The sequence below is a fragment of the Hippocampus guttulatus genome, chromosome 6 (assembly GCF_054856545.1).
Source record: "Hippocampus guttulatus isolate MCC_2025c chromosome 6, RoL_Hgut_1.0, whole genome shotgun sequence".
Taxonomy (NCBI): domain Eukaryota; kingdom Metazoa; phylum Chordata; class Actinopteri; order Syngnathiformes; family Syngnathidae; genus Hippocampus; species Hippocampus guttulatus.
Window position 1 is genome coordinate 6,424,069 of NC_141266.1, and position 16,546 is coordinate 6,440,614.

Here is a 16,546-nt window from a genome sequence, read left to right on the forward strand (position 1 = left end):
CGGCGCCATTTGACTGTTGTTGCTGGACAGTCCCGGGGCGCTTGTGTCTTGCGCCTGGAATGGGCAGCATTTTTCACAGCCCCGCTTTGTTCAGCGGAGAGATCGGTGCTGTTGAACGGTCTGCGGCTGGATGGATGTAAGGCTTGAGGAGCCGACGATGAGAAGAAAGGAGCGTTAGCGCGAAGCGCCGATGCGGATGTGGAACTGGGAGTCGCGGCTTGGAATTGAAGTGGATTTACATGGGACAGGAGATGTGAGCCAATCTCTTTTTCGTCAATGGACGCTACAGCTTTGTGTTTGCTTTCAAAACGTAGCTTGTAGCAGACGTGTGCACATTTTCAGCATGACGTCTCTGATCCACTGGTGAAAGGACACTTTGATCCTCTCCTCTTTCATCTATAACTGCTTCAGACAACAAAGTGTATGCAGAAAAGTGGTGAAGATTGCACGACTGTCTGTGTCCTATGCGTTGTGTTGTGTTATTTTTGTTATTTTGACTTCAAAATGGCGCCGCGTGAGTGGCTGCCTTTCCAGCAGCTCCTATATTTTGTTGTTCTGCTTCTTCCTTTCATAACGTTGCTGCTGTGAATTGGGAATTTCTCCATTGCGAGACTAATAAAGGTTTTCTTATATTATCTTATGTACTTGTCCCACTTTTTTCCTTCTTTTATTTCCTGGGTCAAACTAGTCAGAGGTCAACATACCCATTCAAACTTTCTGCAAAACACACACAGATGCATAACATTGAACGCCAGCAGTGTGACAATCCAGTAACCTTGAAGAAATAAACTTAAATGTGCAAGGCAATTTTATTTTCCAGCTAGTCAGCTCTGCTAGTTATCCAATTGAGCACTGGAGCACATGACTTCTTAACCACAATGGTAAGAGTTCTTTTATGCTACTTTCAGGATGACTGGATTGTCCACAACAATTATGAAGACCACAAAGGTTAAATGAGTGTGGTCTGGTGTTAATTTGAACCAGAATTGGTTTGGGAACACACAGCCACAGCTGGACTGATAGAGTTAAGAATGGTGAAGCAACATAGAGACAGGTCATGTGTGCAATCTCTACATATAAAGGCTGCTAGACTGGAGCCTAATAGACTCACTAATACGACATTCATGCATCCTTGTGGGGGGCGGAGTTGCTTGCCAGCCATGACTCGCGCCCAGACGGATGCCCGCTTTCCGCCCCCGTAACAACAGAATTTCTGCCAAACCACAAAGGTACATGGAGAGGGTTTCATTCAGCTTCCTCTTAATACACACACACACACACACACTGACTCATAACCACATGGACGCACACAAAACAGAACGCTGCCAAGGAGCAGTTACAGGCCTGTTCATTGTTGCCGCCAGTAAATTTGCTCCATAAATTGAAAAGCTAGTGTTTGTTTAAAAAAACAAAACAAAAAAAAAAGTTCATTTGTTGATGTTCATGCAGCGCACATAGGTGCGCTGCATGAACACCTGAGATCCCCCAGCTCTTTTTCATTATGTGATTGCCCATTTCACTAGACATTCAAAGACACATTTTAAAATATTAATGGAGTGGTGTACTTCTTCTATCTACACAGTAATCCCTCACTTATCGCGGTTAATGGGGACTAAGACCACCCGCAAAAGAGGAAAATGTGTGAAGTAGGTAACCCCCTGTACAGGTATATTTACATGTGTATGAGTATATATAATATTTATAAGACCAAATTTGATCGTATCCATGCATGTAGAAGTAAATGTTTGTCGTAATTAACATTACTTAACCCTTTAAGGGACAGCGGTTACGACAGTGAACAGCTAATCTGTTATCAGGTTACACAGTGCATGAAAGGGTTAATGCTATATAATGTATATATAATATTAATATATATATATATACACATATACAGTGGGGCAAATACTTATTTTCCACCATGTTTGCAAATAAATTCTTTAAAAATCAAACAATGTAATTTTCTGAGTTTTTTTCCCACGTTCTGTCTCTCATGATTGAGCTTTACCCATGTTGACAATTACAGGCCTCTCTAATCTTTTCAAGTAGGAGAACTTGCACAATTGGTGGTTGACTAAATACTTATTTGCCCCACTGTATATATAAAAATAAATAATTAAACAAAAAAACCCAAAACAATCGCAAGAGCAAAACCAAAAAAAACAACAACACATGAACAAATGATGAACCACAGCAACATTTTCCTCCCGGAAGTGATTGGTAGGTGTGGGAAGCAGGGGGAATAAGACTCACGGCTGATTGGACAAGAGGGATGGCTCAATTAGATGTACGCACAGTTGTCACGGGTGATGTGTTGTTGGTGTTGTTGTTTCAAAAATGAGTAATTGAAACGTAGCTGCGGCTACCAAAGAAAATTTGGACAAACAATGTGCGGGTGACCTCAGACAACATGCGGTGCTGCCATGGAGGATGCAGAGCTGCTGGCAAAAGGCGACCAGAAATGGAAGAAACTGGTTCAACCGGTCAGCTCAACGCATCGGGATAGCACAGTGCCCCTCTTGCCAGAGCACCAATGATAATGAATGAATTACATCCATATGAGGTGCGTCTGGATAAGCTCAGGTCTCATTATGTCATCCAAATAAGTCTGCACAAGATGAGACGAATTGAAAAGTGGTTAAGCTGGGCTGCATTGTAACTATTTTTCAGAGAGTGTCATGATTCGGTTTATGGACCAACAGGTGGCACTGTAGGGCTCCCCCGGCAGCTGCACACCTGTTGGTCATAGGTAATTAGGGCCTTAAAAGGACTCCCAGCCCGAACACTCAGTGGCGGGTCATTGTTGATCTTTGCTCCTGTCATGTTTGTTTGTTTGCTGTTCCTTTGCTGCTGTCAGGTTTGTTTCGGTCATGTTTTGGTCACGGTTCTGTTTTAGCTTCAGTTGCTATTTTTGTTTGTTACTTTGGACTATGGTTGTTTTTGGATTTTGTTTTTTCTGTGTTTTATCAATACACTTCTTCAAATACACCCTGCTCCTGCCTGCTTTTTGGGGTTCACCACCACCTTGCAACGTGACAGAATGACCCGACCACCTGGACCCCGCAGGTACTAAGGACGGTTCCCTATTCCACCAATTGCCTGGCGGAGCGCGTCTGCGGCCGACACCCTTTCCCCTTTCAGGCAGCGCTGGTGATGCGGCTGTCCTGTTTTCGTCTCGTCAAGCCGCGTCTACGGTGGGCCGAGCCCCGTCCGCGTCTACGTTGAGCCGAGGCTCGTCACGTGTCTGTTGGAGCTGAGTCACATTCACGTCGACGACAAGCCGTGCCACGTCCACGCCCACGTCAGGCCGAGCCCCTGTTCACGTCCGGCTGTTCCAGGTCCCCCGTTACGTCGAGCTCCGTCCACGTCAGGCCACGCCCAGCCAAAGGATTGCCGTCGCTTTTGTTCCTGTTCCCTGGCGAGGTGAAGGTCAGTCGCTTTTGTTCCTGTTCTCCGGCGAGGCAAGGGTTGCCGTCGCTTATTGTTCCTGTATTTCGGCGAGGCAAAGGTCGCCGTCGCTTTTGTTCCTGTTCTCCGGCGAGGCAAGGGTTGCCGTCGCTTTTAGTTCCTGTTCCCCGGCGAGGCAAGCTTTTGGACAACTTTGTCGATCCGTCTGGGATCCGTCCCTTGAGGGAGGGGTACTGTCATGATTCGGTTTATGGACCAACAGGTGGCACTGTAGGGCTCCCCCGGCAGCTGCACACCAGTTGGTCATAGGTAATTAGGGCCTTAAAAGGACTCCCAGCCCGAACACTCAGTGTCGGGTCATTGTTGCTCTTTGCTCCTGTCATGTTCGTTTGTTTGCTGTTCCTTTGCTGCTGTCAGGTTTGTTTTGGTCACGGTTCTGTTTTAGCTTCAGTTGCTATTTTTGTTTGTTACTTTGGACTATGGTTGTTTTTGGATTTTGTTTTTTCTGTATTTTATCAATACACTTCTTCAAATACAACCTGCTCCTCCCTCCTGCCTGCTTTTTGGGGTCCACCACCACCTTGCAACGTGACAGAGTCATAAACGTTATTCAGGATGTTTATACATTCGCTTAACATTGAGTACTTACACCCTTGCACTCTACCTCCTGGTGACATTTGTGCCTGTATCACATGTGTAGCATGCGTAGAGAAAATTTTAGCAAATGTCAGGAGATCGTGGCCCCATTTGTTGTCATGTAACGATGCATTAATGGTGCTAGACGCTGCATGTGTTCTCGCCGTCTGTCTTCGGGATCGTCCGCAATTGACCGAATCCAGGGTGATATGTGGCACAAATCACCATATATCACATAAGTTAAACCAAAAATACCTTAGCCTGTTGTAACACGATATCTGTCAACCACCTCAATGTTAAATTGTGAGTGTGTTAAACTGCTGACAGTTTTTTCTTCTGAGAACCAGTAATGAATGGATAGCTGACATCCTGAAATAGAACTTTGGAACTGATTTGGCTTAGTGTTCCCTTTGACAACAGCTGTTTCAGACTCTTAACCGACAAATGAGTCATCACCCTTGTACAGTTGATCATCCAAACCAGCACCAGGCGAGAGCTTAGTGTGAACCAGAGACCCCACCGCAGGTCAGACTCGGCAGTAAAAGCTGTGATCCATCCGCCTCCGTGCACTCCTACGTAAAGACACAATCAATGCCACTAACATGAAGTCAAGACCTTCTAGACGGCTGAGTTGATGAGACATACTTGTACAACCCACACTGACTAATACACCGCTGTGCCGAGGATGATGACTTTTCTGTATAACCAGCGATTCAATGGCCAGCAATTTAGGTACAATACCCTGGTTTCTGAGATTTACTTCCACCCACTTGAGATGCTTCCTGTTTTGTACTTGTGAATTTATGATTGGCTATTTCCACTTCAGACCCTCCAAATGAAAGCAAATGTTTCTGATTTATTGCTCTGCATAATCTGACTCTGAACGAATGGTAGGAGGCAAAACACTCCGGAACAATGAGACCCCCGCCTTTCCCACCTACTGTACTCATACCCACTAAAATCTGCTCACCCGCAATGCAACACTTGGCTGGAGTAAACAACCCCCCCTGTACCTGTGCAATGCCCACTTCAAGAAGCCACAAGTGTCAGCCATGCTGCAAATACATCCTTTCCTGGCCCTTAGCGAGCACATTATATCCTCTTCAACTGGTCTTAATATACTTTAATAAGACCTGTTTTTGATTATTTCTCCCTGGAAACCGGTAGTAACACGGCTACTCGGCACATATAAAATTGAATGAATGGAGCGGGATTGCCAACGAGTCAGGAGGGGGAATAAGAAAACTTGGGGAGTTGTCCACACCAGCTGGATACGGAGCCCAATATAATACTTGTGCCCATGGCTCTGAAAGTACCACTATGAGGAAATACATGCCCGGCCTCTAATTTTTTTAATGTGTGCATGATTCAACTCAGATCATAAAGCACTCACATGTCACATCCTGTGTGGAAGGACATAGAGGCTCAATTTCCCTCATGGGAACAAGGACAATGGTTAATGTGTTGTATTTGGAACCCAAATTTTAGAGTAACATGGGCCAAGAACTTATTGCACCCATGGGGAAAAAACACTATACCCGTTTGCTGAGAAAAGCCTCCAGCTACATAAATGGTTATAAAAAAAAAAATCTATGTCCCCAATGCACCTGTTGTTACCAAGTGGAGCTGCGCATACACTTCCACACACATAAAAATGAATGATAGACACACCAATCCAAAATTATATTGGAACATTTCGACGCCAATTCCATGATTTTTGCTGTAGACTGAAAATGTTTCCATTTGGCATCAAGAGATGGAAAAACAAGAAAAGATTTCCTCAGATACTGTATTGAGGCTTACGTCCGGATAATATACAAAATGTATTTTATATTGTGTCACAAAACTCCACATTTTCAGGTGAGCGAAATGATTAGAACAGAAATAATTAAAGGCATTCTTTTTGCCATTTAAAACAGTCCCAAGGTGTGGGAGTAAACAGCTCTTTGAACATTCAAGTACCGGCATATTGCAGTTGTCAGAAAGCAACACCACTAACACTGGTATATGCTAACGATGCAATCATCAATTAACCTTCACAATTTTGGCAATAGAAAGCTTTCTGATTTTCATTTTGGTTAGACGTCTAGCGAGTGCTAATGTCGTCTTCACTCGCAAACGCCAAATTTAAAACTGAGCAGATGTAAATTGGCATACCGCGGTGAGGTTTGTTTGTCAGGTTACTTGCTGTTTTATTTTGAAAGAATGAGTCTCCTCTCGTTTCAGGTCACTTACCTTCTTCCTGTGCCACCCTGATTGTTTTCACCTGTTGCTCCTTACCTTGCTTTTAAATGTTCCATGTCTCCCTTTGACCCTGCCAGTATGTTTCGCCCGTGTGCGTGCACTCCAGCCTCTTGCCCCGCATCTGAGCAGTCCTTGCCTTCTTTACCACATCCTTGCCATTTTGAGTTGTCAGTCGCTGATCCTCAAATCGCGGATTCGGTGCATCGCGGATTTTTTCAAACATTCATAAAAAACAACAAATTTTAAAATCCATATACATGGAGTACTGTACTGTATATGTTGCTCTATGTGACTCGCTGTTGTTTTGCAGCTTCTCCCAAACTGTTTGCGGACTTTTTGTGGACTTAAAAAATAAAAATAAAAATGTACCTGTAAATGTTAATTGGTCACTACTTCGCGGATTTTCGTTTATCGCGGGTGGTTTTGGTCCCCATTAACCGCGATAAACCAGGGATTACTGTATATATTTTTACTTTGAACCCTGCTACCGTGTCCTATATCCAAACCTCGTTGAGAGGGAAGACATTTCATCTGTGCTGTATGTTACACATACGTACAGCACATTTGACAAAGTTGTATTCAATGTAAATTCAATTCAATTTGGCAAAAACTATTTCTTTTATTTTTCATAATCACACGCAACCAAGCACACCTTGTCGGTTTCATGTTCCACTACGTTTGCTCACATACAAAATGGAAAAGTCTTGTGTCAGATGAAGACCCAGAGCTATAACCTGAAATAGAATGTTGATTCTGTCTATCAGCTTTCTGATGTCAAACCCAATTCAGTATAAGTCTACCTAAAAAAAAAAAAATAGGGAAATTCATCACACGCTTCAGATACTTTTGGAGAGGGGTGTAAATTGGGTAAAACATTACACTATAATGATCCCCAAAAATATACCATTGGAAAAGGCGAACATACACACAATGCCCATTATATGTTGAGATAGAGTTAATAAAAGTGCAGTACGTACATCCTGTGTTGTTTTTATTTTCAGTAGAGAATGCTGTATTTCCACTCCAGCACCATAATCATATTGCAATTGACTTGTCATTTTCAGCAAAAAAAACAACAACAAAAAACAAACAAAGTCAAAACGGTCACAGACCATTTACTTTTATTGAAAACATTTTATTTTGGCCATCATTGCAAGCAATAATATATATATTAGGTCATTCAGAGTGGAGACTTATGTGACACTTTGGAGTTCGGTAATTAAAAAAAAAACCTGAACGTTTTACATAAAATGAGAGTCATCGTATTCATTAGTACATGGGTCGTTTTCATCCCCCCCCCCCCCCCCCAACATACTGTACGTTTTGGCCAAACCCCATGGCTGACCAATGTGATTCCAGATTTCCTTCAACTCGAAGGATAAGAGGTGATTCAGTATACAGTAATCATAATAAATAATAAAAACATGCAACTTCAAGTGAACATTGAGTTGCTATTGGAACAAATGTGTCACTTGTGCCCCAACTTCAAACTTCCTGGAGAATACACAGCGTGGCGAAGTAGAGTGCAGCTCCCCATATTCTTATGCCTGTCTTCGATTACATGCTGTCGAAGCATGACGCCGCTAGTAACTTGTTGTAAAGCGTAGATTGCCATCACTGCAGAGCCCACTGGGTTATTTCCGGCCAATGGTTGCACTTGCTCGGCCTTTGAACCAGGCTTTCATAAAAGGACTCAACACGACTAATGAAAACTCTCCCAGTCAGATTAAAAGTCTCAGCCAACTAACCACAAATCGAGCAAACACTGAAACACAGACACACACGCACACACAAGCAACCAGACACAGTTCACAGATGTGGTTTACAAAGAGAGGACGAGTCCCATTTCCATTCCACGCGCAAAGCAATGTCAAAGTACGACGGTGCCAGTAAAGTAATCCTTTTCATCGGGGATGCATTTGTCTGTTGCTTATTTGTAGCCTATTTAATTTTGCCTCACACTGTTAACTATGTAACGCATGCTCTAGTGGTGTTTATTGTCGGTGCTCTTTTTCTTCATTAGCCTTTAAGGTTTACCCACTGTATAGGAGTTAAAATGTAGCCCAGGGGGTGACATCTGGGAATTGCTCTTATTAACCTCGTAACAGGCAGCAGATGTCTTAAAATGTAACTATTACATGTGACATGATCGTCTTTTTCTGCAATATTTGTCGTTTGATCGTGTGATGCGGTTCTGGAAGGAAAGAAAAAAAAAGTTAGTATGTAGTGTAATATTGAGTCCATAGGGCGGCACATTGAGTTAATGGTACGGCGTACCAAGTTTGCACATCCGCCTCACTGTACTGATGTTCGAGAATCAAATCTTGGCTTCCGCTTTCCTGTTTGCACATTGCATGTTGTCTCTATGCTTGCCTGAGTTTCATCCGGGTACTCTGGCGTATGCCCATATTCTCAAAACATACAGATTAGTTTCATTGAAAAGTCCAAATTGTCCATATGTGTGTGAATGTGCGTGTTAATGTCACGATTCTACTTTTGTTGAGTTGACATTTAGCTTCGTTTCATAGTTTTGTTTCCTCGTGTGCTTTTGTCTTCCTCATTTTGTTTTTTTTTCCACCTGTCCGGGTCCGTTGTGTTAACCAATCAGCTCCCATAACTCTTTGTGTTTTGTTCAGGTGTTCCTTTTTATCTCGTAAATTTGCTTGAATTTAGTTTCCTGGTTTCTGTCAGTCCTGGTTGGACCGTTATGCTAATCTCGTTTTTGTTTGTTTGTTTGTTTTGTTTTGTTTGTTTGTGCTGCTGTCACGTTGTTTTGTCCCGCTCTCATGGGTTATTGTTTGTTACTTTGGTTTCTTTACATTTTCAGAACTTTGTGTTTTGGATTTAGTTTTTCCACTGTTCCCCTATAAATCCATCCATCCATCCATTCTTTGATCCGCTTATCCTCACAAGAGTCGTGGGGCTAGCTGGAGCCTATCCCAGCTGTTTTGGGGGAGTAGGCGGGGGACACCCTGAACTGGTTGCCAGCCAATCACGGGGCACGCATAGACGAACAACCATTTGTGCTCACACTGAGACAATTTAGAGTGTTCCACTAACCTACCATGCATATTTTTGGAATGTAGGAGGAAACCAGAGTCCCGGAGAAAAACCTACGCAGGCACGGGGAGAACATACAAACTCCACACAGGGAGGCCAGAGCCGGAATCGAACCCTGCACCTCTGCACTATGAGGCCGACGCGCTAACCAGTCCACACTGGGCCGCCTAAGTCAAACAAAAAAATTAAAATATCTCATAAAAACTCATGTGCCAAGAAAAAAAGATATGTTTGAAATATGCATTTCGGGACACACAAGCCATATGTGATTGAAATTTGCTGCTGACCAGTGTCATCTTTTTAAGTGTATTAAGTGCAATGTGGAGCCCATAAAGATGTGATCAAATGTTCTGCTTAGAAATTCAAAACACAATTGTGTATGACTGAATATTCCGAATCTTGTTACACCATTTTAGACCAAACGGTCGATGCCAAATCCTTTGGCTTGATGCTGCACTGGTGTTTTGTGATACAAGATGATTATTTCCACGAAGGGTTTTGAAATGATATAATCGTCAAAACAGAGAGTGAAAGAGTTTCCGAGTGTAGACACTTATGTTCGAGATGAAGACAATAACAAATTTCATACAGTCACACGAAATATCGTTTAATAAAACACAATGTACACATATGCAGTCCTATGACCATACATTTGTTGGCATCTAATTATTAAACTCAGAATATATCAAAGCAGAGCTGTATACGTCATTTTTGCTTATTCTTTGAAACAGTGAAATCAGTAGATGTAGTTGAACGGATGGAATACAACACGGAGCAATGCATGACATGACAAAACAAATTCTGGCAGATATGCACATTGTGTCAAACTCAAAGAATTATTAAAGCGTATAAGAGTAACAGTATGAGGCGAAAAGACATTTTCATTAAAAAAAAAAGTACAAAATTGAATCAATAAATAAATCAAATATATACCTACTATATAAATGAAACTGCTATGTGATGGCCAGGTTATTGTTTTTAATCATTTTAATCTGCAGTTTGGTATTACAGCCTTTTATCTCGACATTTAGAACGGTGAGCAAGTCGAGACTGAATATACGGCAATAAGCTTTCATCATTAGATCAACTATGTACATGTGTGTCTCTTGCCATGCGAGTCAACCAACTCAAGTTCTTTGTTTTTTTTTCTTTCTTTCTTTCTTATGCACACTATACAGTGAGAGCATACAGCGGACTGAACGTAAACAGTTTTGTGCTGAGAATGAAAATACTTTGCAACTATGCATGGTAATTTATTTAATATTACTCTCAAAAATGTACAGAACATAAAGGCCACATGGAACAATCCATATCCATTCAGACAGACAGGTGAGGGTTGTTTGGACATAAATATAGAAATGGGGAGAAAAAAAATATATAAACAACTGTCTCTTTCAGCTCAAGGTGCCATCTTCTTGGCCGTCAACCTCCCTTTTCTCGTACCTCTTCATCATCCTCCATCTTTTCCTAGTTTCTCCTTTTAGGGCTGTTTCATGAACAGTTGGCCAAATCTGCCTGCCTTTCTCTTTCACTTCCCTCTATTTGGCTTGCCCACCCTTGCTGTCTGCGGTTGCCCACTCTGTCTTTAATCACCCTAGATAGTTGATGACATTGTTATTGAGAGGAAATGAGTTCACTAATGTCGACTGTTAAAGGTCCACAAGGCAAGGCATGAGGTGGAACCGCAGCGAATCGAGTCACCTAGCTGAACAGCGCAGCCAAGAGGAAGTAGCAACAGGCAGGTGCGTAGAGTAAGATTTTTAGTGTGTCGGCACGGAAATCGTATCGAGACAAAACATTTTGCAGTGACGGATTTACGAATGAATCATGGCGATGCTCTGGAAGGTGAGGGAGGTGGGCGGGATGTTATTGGAGGTCTGAGACGAAGGCGAGGTTGACGGTGTTTTGTGATGTTTGTCAGTCAGAGCATGGTTGCAGCTAGCAGCTTTGCGTAGATTCTTTGTTCAACGTCCAAAGTCCATCTTCTCAGTCCTCACTGACTGGAGCGCGCAGAGGCCAAGTGGTCGCTGTGCTGGTTCTGAGCCCAAAATCGCAGCCTCTTCTTCCCCTTCTTCTTTGGTTCTTTGGATCGATGCTTCCCCGAGTCTCCTGAGGAAAAAAAATGAGGGGAAAAAATGTTAACTCATCAATCAGCTCCTTTCTTTCTCTCTCTCTCTTTTTTCAGGGTCATAAACTACCATGAAGCTCTTATGGCTTCAGTGTGAAAAGTGAAGTTGCACCCCCTGTTGACTGCAGCTTGCGTGTTTTTCCAGATATGATCACTTTAAGCATGATTAGACGTACTGTACTATCAATGTTAAAGCAATGAGCTGCAAAGACTTGTTCATTTCATTATTTTTTGCATTTCCCCCCCAAAAAAAAAGAAAACAAAAACAGACAACATTTTCTCTCCTTTCTCCAAACTGACACGTGTTCCTTGCGCTTATCAAACAGGCACCACATACAGCAGGACAAGCCAATTTGTGGACCTGACTCCAATCGTCTGCCAAGATTCACAGCGCCTGCCTTTTCAAAGAGTTTCCATGGACTCTTTTGTCAAGTTTTCTCTTCACCATGACATGATACCAAATACACATGAAACATGAAACCAGTCAGCCGTATTTGTTGTAAGCTCCAATATTCGCGTCTGAACATGAGGTTTGAACTACGCGTTCACCCCAACACTTTCCGGTGCCAATGGAACAGAGATGGGAGAAAATGGCAGAAATTTGTGAAACTCAACTCTTCCCAACTTCGTCCCTCAGCCGGAGGTTAATCCATCCCAGGTTTCCCCGCTGGGACAAGATATGCTGGAAACTGACATGCCGCTCTCATGGAAGCATGTGTGGTGAAGGTTTTGCACCCTCAACTCTCTGTGATAGGGAAAATGCTGTCTCCTAAACTGCAAGGCAACAATCTGCCTGCCAAGGCCACAAATTAGATAAAGAGGTGCATGTGTGTGTGTGTGTGTGCGTGCGTGCGTGCGTGCGTGCGTGCGTGTGAGAGATAGAGAGATTTATGTAAGACAGAGTGAGGGTGAGGGGAATTTAAGGTAAAAGAAAATCTCACGATGCGGAGAGAGGGGAGGACAGCGGGACCAAAGATGATGTTGAAATACAACATAGTCAACTCCATGCCATGGTTCATCTGGGAGTCGGGTGGAGTGTGGGAGGGATGCTTGAGAAAAATAAATACGTTTTTGGAATGCTTTCAATAGCTTCTGGCTCTCATTATTGCACTTGTTCGACTCTTTCTCACGGAAAAAAATAGGCAACTGTGTGTAAAATGGCATTATCTCTAATTGCCTTCTCATATGTGCTTACACTTGGCCTCTAAAGCACCCCAAGAACACACCCTGTGCCCATTCCTGGAGTAAAATTTGCACTTGTTTAAGCTGACACGCATGAGAAGGCGAGATATTGCTCCGCTAATAGGCTCTCTTGATGAATAATACAGATGCATGCAAACATCAAACCATCTCAGAGCTATTTCCTGCAATTAATCGCAATTGGCTATTTTGAGCCACATTGCCAATTTAAGCCACGGCCATAAAGCTTCTCACACACAGCTTGCCCTGTGAGAACAACTTTCACATCACTTCCATCGAAACTGTATGCCCTGACATGGAAGAATGTCAGCGGAAAACTCTGTACACTTGCTTAACTGATGCCACTTTAGATTTTTAGCATGGCTTACAGCACGAGAATGTTTGCTGAAGCAAACCTGGACCCGAAAGGCATTTGGCTCATGGCATCGTTTTCCGAGCCTTTTAAACAGGCAATTTTCATTCAAAACAGCGTTGCTAGGTGCCTGATAAACAACGCTTTCAGCCTAAATCATATTTGACAGCTATAAAGAAACCGGTGCACCGTTAAACTCCTGTAACACGGAAAGCTCCATTCCTTGGAAACAAGGTTACATTTCAGCCTTTACTGTTAAAAATGTAAATAAAGATATGTTTAAAAAAATAATAATTCTTGTGTTCAGGTTGGGAACTTCTACAATGAAGCGTTACGTGTTTATACTTGTGTGAAATGTCCACATCAGGCCTTTGCCTTCCAGAAGATGTCCTGTGCACATCGTTTCATTCAAACGTTGAGAAATGACACCATTTCCCAGTTTGGTTTCTAAAAGTTACTACTTCTGCAGTTTGCTCTGTTTTTTTTTCTCATCCATTATAGCGTCTTAGTCCCATGCTATGGACAAGTAAAACTATTACAAGGTATGAAATCAATAAAAAAATTGACGATTAGCAATGGGCGGCCGACTGGTTAGCGCGTGGTCTCACAGTGCAGAGGTACCGGGTTCGATTCTAGCTCCGGCCTTCCTATGTGGAGTCTGCATGTTCACCCCGTGCCTGAGTGGGTTTTCTCCAGGTACTCTGGTTTCCTCCACAGTCTAAAAAAACATGCGTGATAGGTTGAACGTGTGACTGTGGATGGTTGTTGTTTGTCTTTGTGTGCCCTGCGATTGTTTGGTCTTCAGGGTTTCTCCCGCCTACTGTCCAAAGACAGCTGGGATAGGCTCCAGGATGCCCGCCACCTTTGTGAGGATAAACCAATCAGAAAATGGATGGATAGATAGATGATTAGTAGTTGTAACTGATTTGTATTTGAGGAAGTTATGAATGCAATTACAGAGCAAATGCACTCTATAAGCCTATCTCTGATGTTTCCCACTCATCAATTTCAACCATACCATTCTTTGTAGTATATTTAAACAATGCATCCAGTCAGACGATTGTGGTTTATTTCTTGGTCCAAACACTGCAAAGTGACTAACACGCTACACCGGGATTGCCATTTTGAGCTGCGCGTTGAACTCCAACTTCTCAGTGTTGGCAGCTAGAGGGCAACCAATATCCACATAAGACTATCTGACCAGATAGTCAGATGATCCATCACACATCTCCAAGATCCCCCATTTCGTTTTTTCCTCAAGGCACCATGCATCCTGTACCTTTCTATCATCTTCTGATTAAATAATGACTTAAGCTGATTAAAAGGGTCACAGAAGAGGCTTTTCCATTGAGACAAATTATTAACTTAAGTTGATCACTCTGTTCCAAACATATTCATCATTCATATGGAATGTGAAGATGATTTGATCTCGGGAGGCACAGAAAGTTTAATACCATTTCCCGCCTACGTTTTTACGTTTTAGTCAGTGGAACAAAAATGTTTGAATGGAAGAGGAATGACCCCTATCAGAATATGATGATCTTTTACGTGCTATTTGTTTCCATTCTAACTGCATTTGCATACCACAGCAGAAGCATAACTCACCAATGTTTAGTTTTCCTTTACAGATGCAATCTTTTTCTGCCAGCTTGACATTTGTATTTGAGCTGGAAATGAATGTAAATCAAACGAATTAAAAAAAAAAAAGCTCTAGTAGAAATCAAAATGTTTTGTATTCAAAATCAGAAGCAGAGCTTGTGGTGGGACAGTTGTTTATTGCTGTCAGAAACGACCTTTGGTGGAATTCTTTAATGTTCATATGTCTTTGTGTGCGTGCGTGTGTGCGTGCGTGTGTGTGTGTGTGTTTGAAACAAACACATGCCTGTAATTCCTTGTATCCCACAGAGTGTAAGCTCCTATGTCATCTACATAAACTTTGGAAAAGGATTCATGCTTTTTGCTCCTTGCGAGAATCTTTCCAATAATCGAGATAAATGTATGAGGAGAAAAAAGTTGCCACCTACAACACACATCATGATGACGTGCTACAAATGTCTAGAAAAGAAACAAGAATGATATTTTGCAATTATTTCCCACCTTAAAAACAAAACCAACAAAACAACAGCTCTCCTTTTTTGGCAGCTGCAACAAAAACGTCTTTAATAAAGCAGCGACACAGTTCACTGAACCAACGGCAAGTTATAACATAGTAAGCATGTCTCCAGCAAGGAGCCATCTTTGGGTCGACATATTATCGTAATGACCATACACAAGGCGCACCGGATTTTAAGGCGCGCTGTGAGCGTATATACGTATACCTCATACGAAAAAATTCGTACTGATGAAATGTGAATTTGGAGATTCTCCCGCTGCTACAACAGTACGCCACAAACTGTGGCATTTTCACCGTGGCAACAGAAAATCAAAACGCCGCAGAGAAATCAATGTATTGCATGATGTGTGGTGTGGTATGTATATGCATTGTCTGGAATGTACCATGCCCAAATAAATAAAAAAAACGAATGGATTCAAGTTAAACCAGCTTAGACAGTGGCAACGCAAGATGCCTTCACGCTCATCTTCTCCGTCAAGTAAGGCAGCAATAGCAGTCCAGGCTATTACATCCGTCTGTAGCATGAGCACAGGAGAGTTGTCGGTCCACACAAAATGTAAAAAAAAAGATAAAATAAAAAATAAATCAAGATGTTTTCGGAGCTGAATTAGGCGTAATCAGCAGTGTGTCATCTCCTCTAACGGTGGCTTGTTTTGTCTTTGGAATATATTTAACATGGGAGAATTTCAAGTCTTGTAGGAGGTGTTTTTTGTTTATTGTACGTTGGGGACGCAAGAACAAAAACAAGTCTAGAACATATTACAGTGTGGTCATTTCCAATTCCGAAATTTTCCAAGAAATTCTCATTGGAAGATGTTTCTTACTCTGCAACTGATATGTAAACAACTAGAAATGCACTGACTACAGGCACAGGCCAAATGATTTCATGCACTAACAGTGCTGGCAGTGCCGCATGAATCGAAGGCCTAATCTTACCTCCATTGCTTGCGGTTTGAAAGAGATCGATGACTGAACTCAAGAAGGCATTAAGACATACGGTAAATGGGATCCTATTCTGCTGTCAACCCCCCCCCCCCCCCAAAAAAAAAAACATCCCCCTCAGTGCACCTCTCGATGCGGGCTGCTAATTAATATCCTTTACAGCACAGAAGGAGGGCTTGACATGCTGCAAATCATCAAATTTGAAGGGGTGGACTGAAGGTAAATTCATATTCAGCAGCTTGGCTCTTGCATAGGCAAGCAGTAGTGCAGGCCATTATTTGTGAGGGGAGGGGGGGAAAGAGCACTACTGGCGCCAGTGAGATTTGATTTCAGTGGGAGGAATTGGATTATCAGCCATTAAGGGCCTCCTCACACGTACATTTGTAACTCTGTGAAGGCAAAAGGAGACATCTACAGGCAGTGTTGTCTTTACTTGCACACTAGCAGCTGTCTGGGGAAAAAAAAG

At 42.5% G+C, this 16,546-nt stretch overlaps 1 protein-coding gene across 1 annotated transcript in view; it reads right to left on the reverse strand.

The window, feature by feature from the left end:
- Positions 1 to 9,814: 9,814 nt before the first annotated feature.
- rspo2 (R-spondin 2) overlaps positions 9,815 to 16,546 on the reverse strand; it is a 73,524-nt gene continuing 66,792 nt past the window's right edge. The window contains exon 5 of the mRNA XM_086114478.1: positions 9,815 to 11,454. Coding sequence (XP_085970604.1) covers positions 11,339 to 11,454 — 116 coding nt within the window. The 3' untranslated portion in view covers positions 9,815 to 11,338. The remainder of the gene's footprint in view (positions 11,455 to 16,546) is intronic.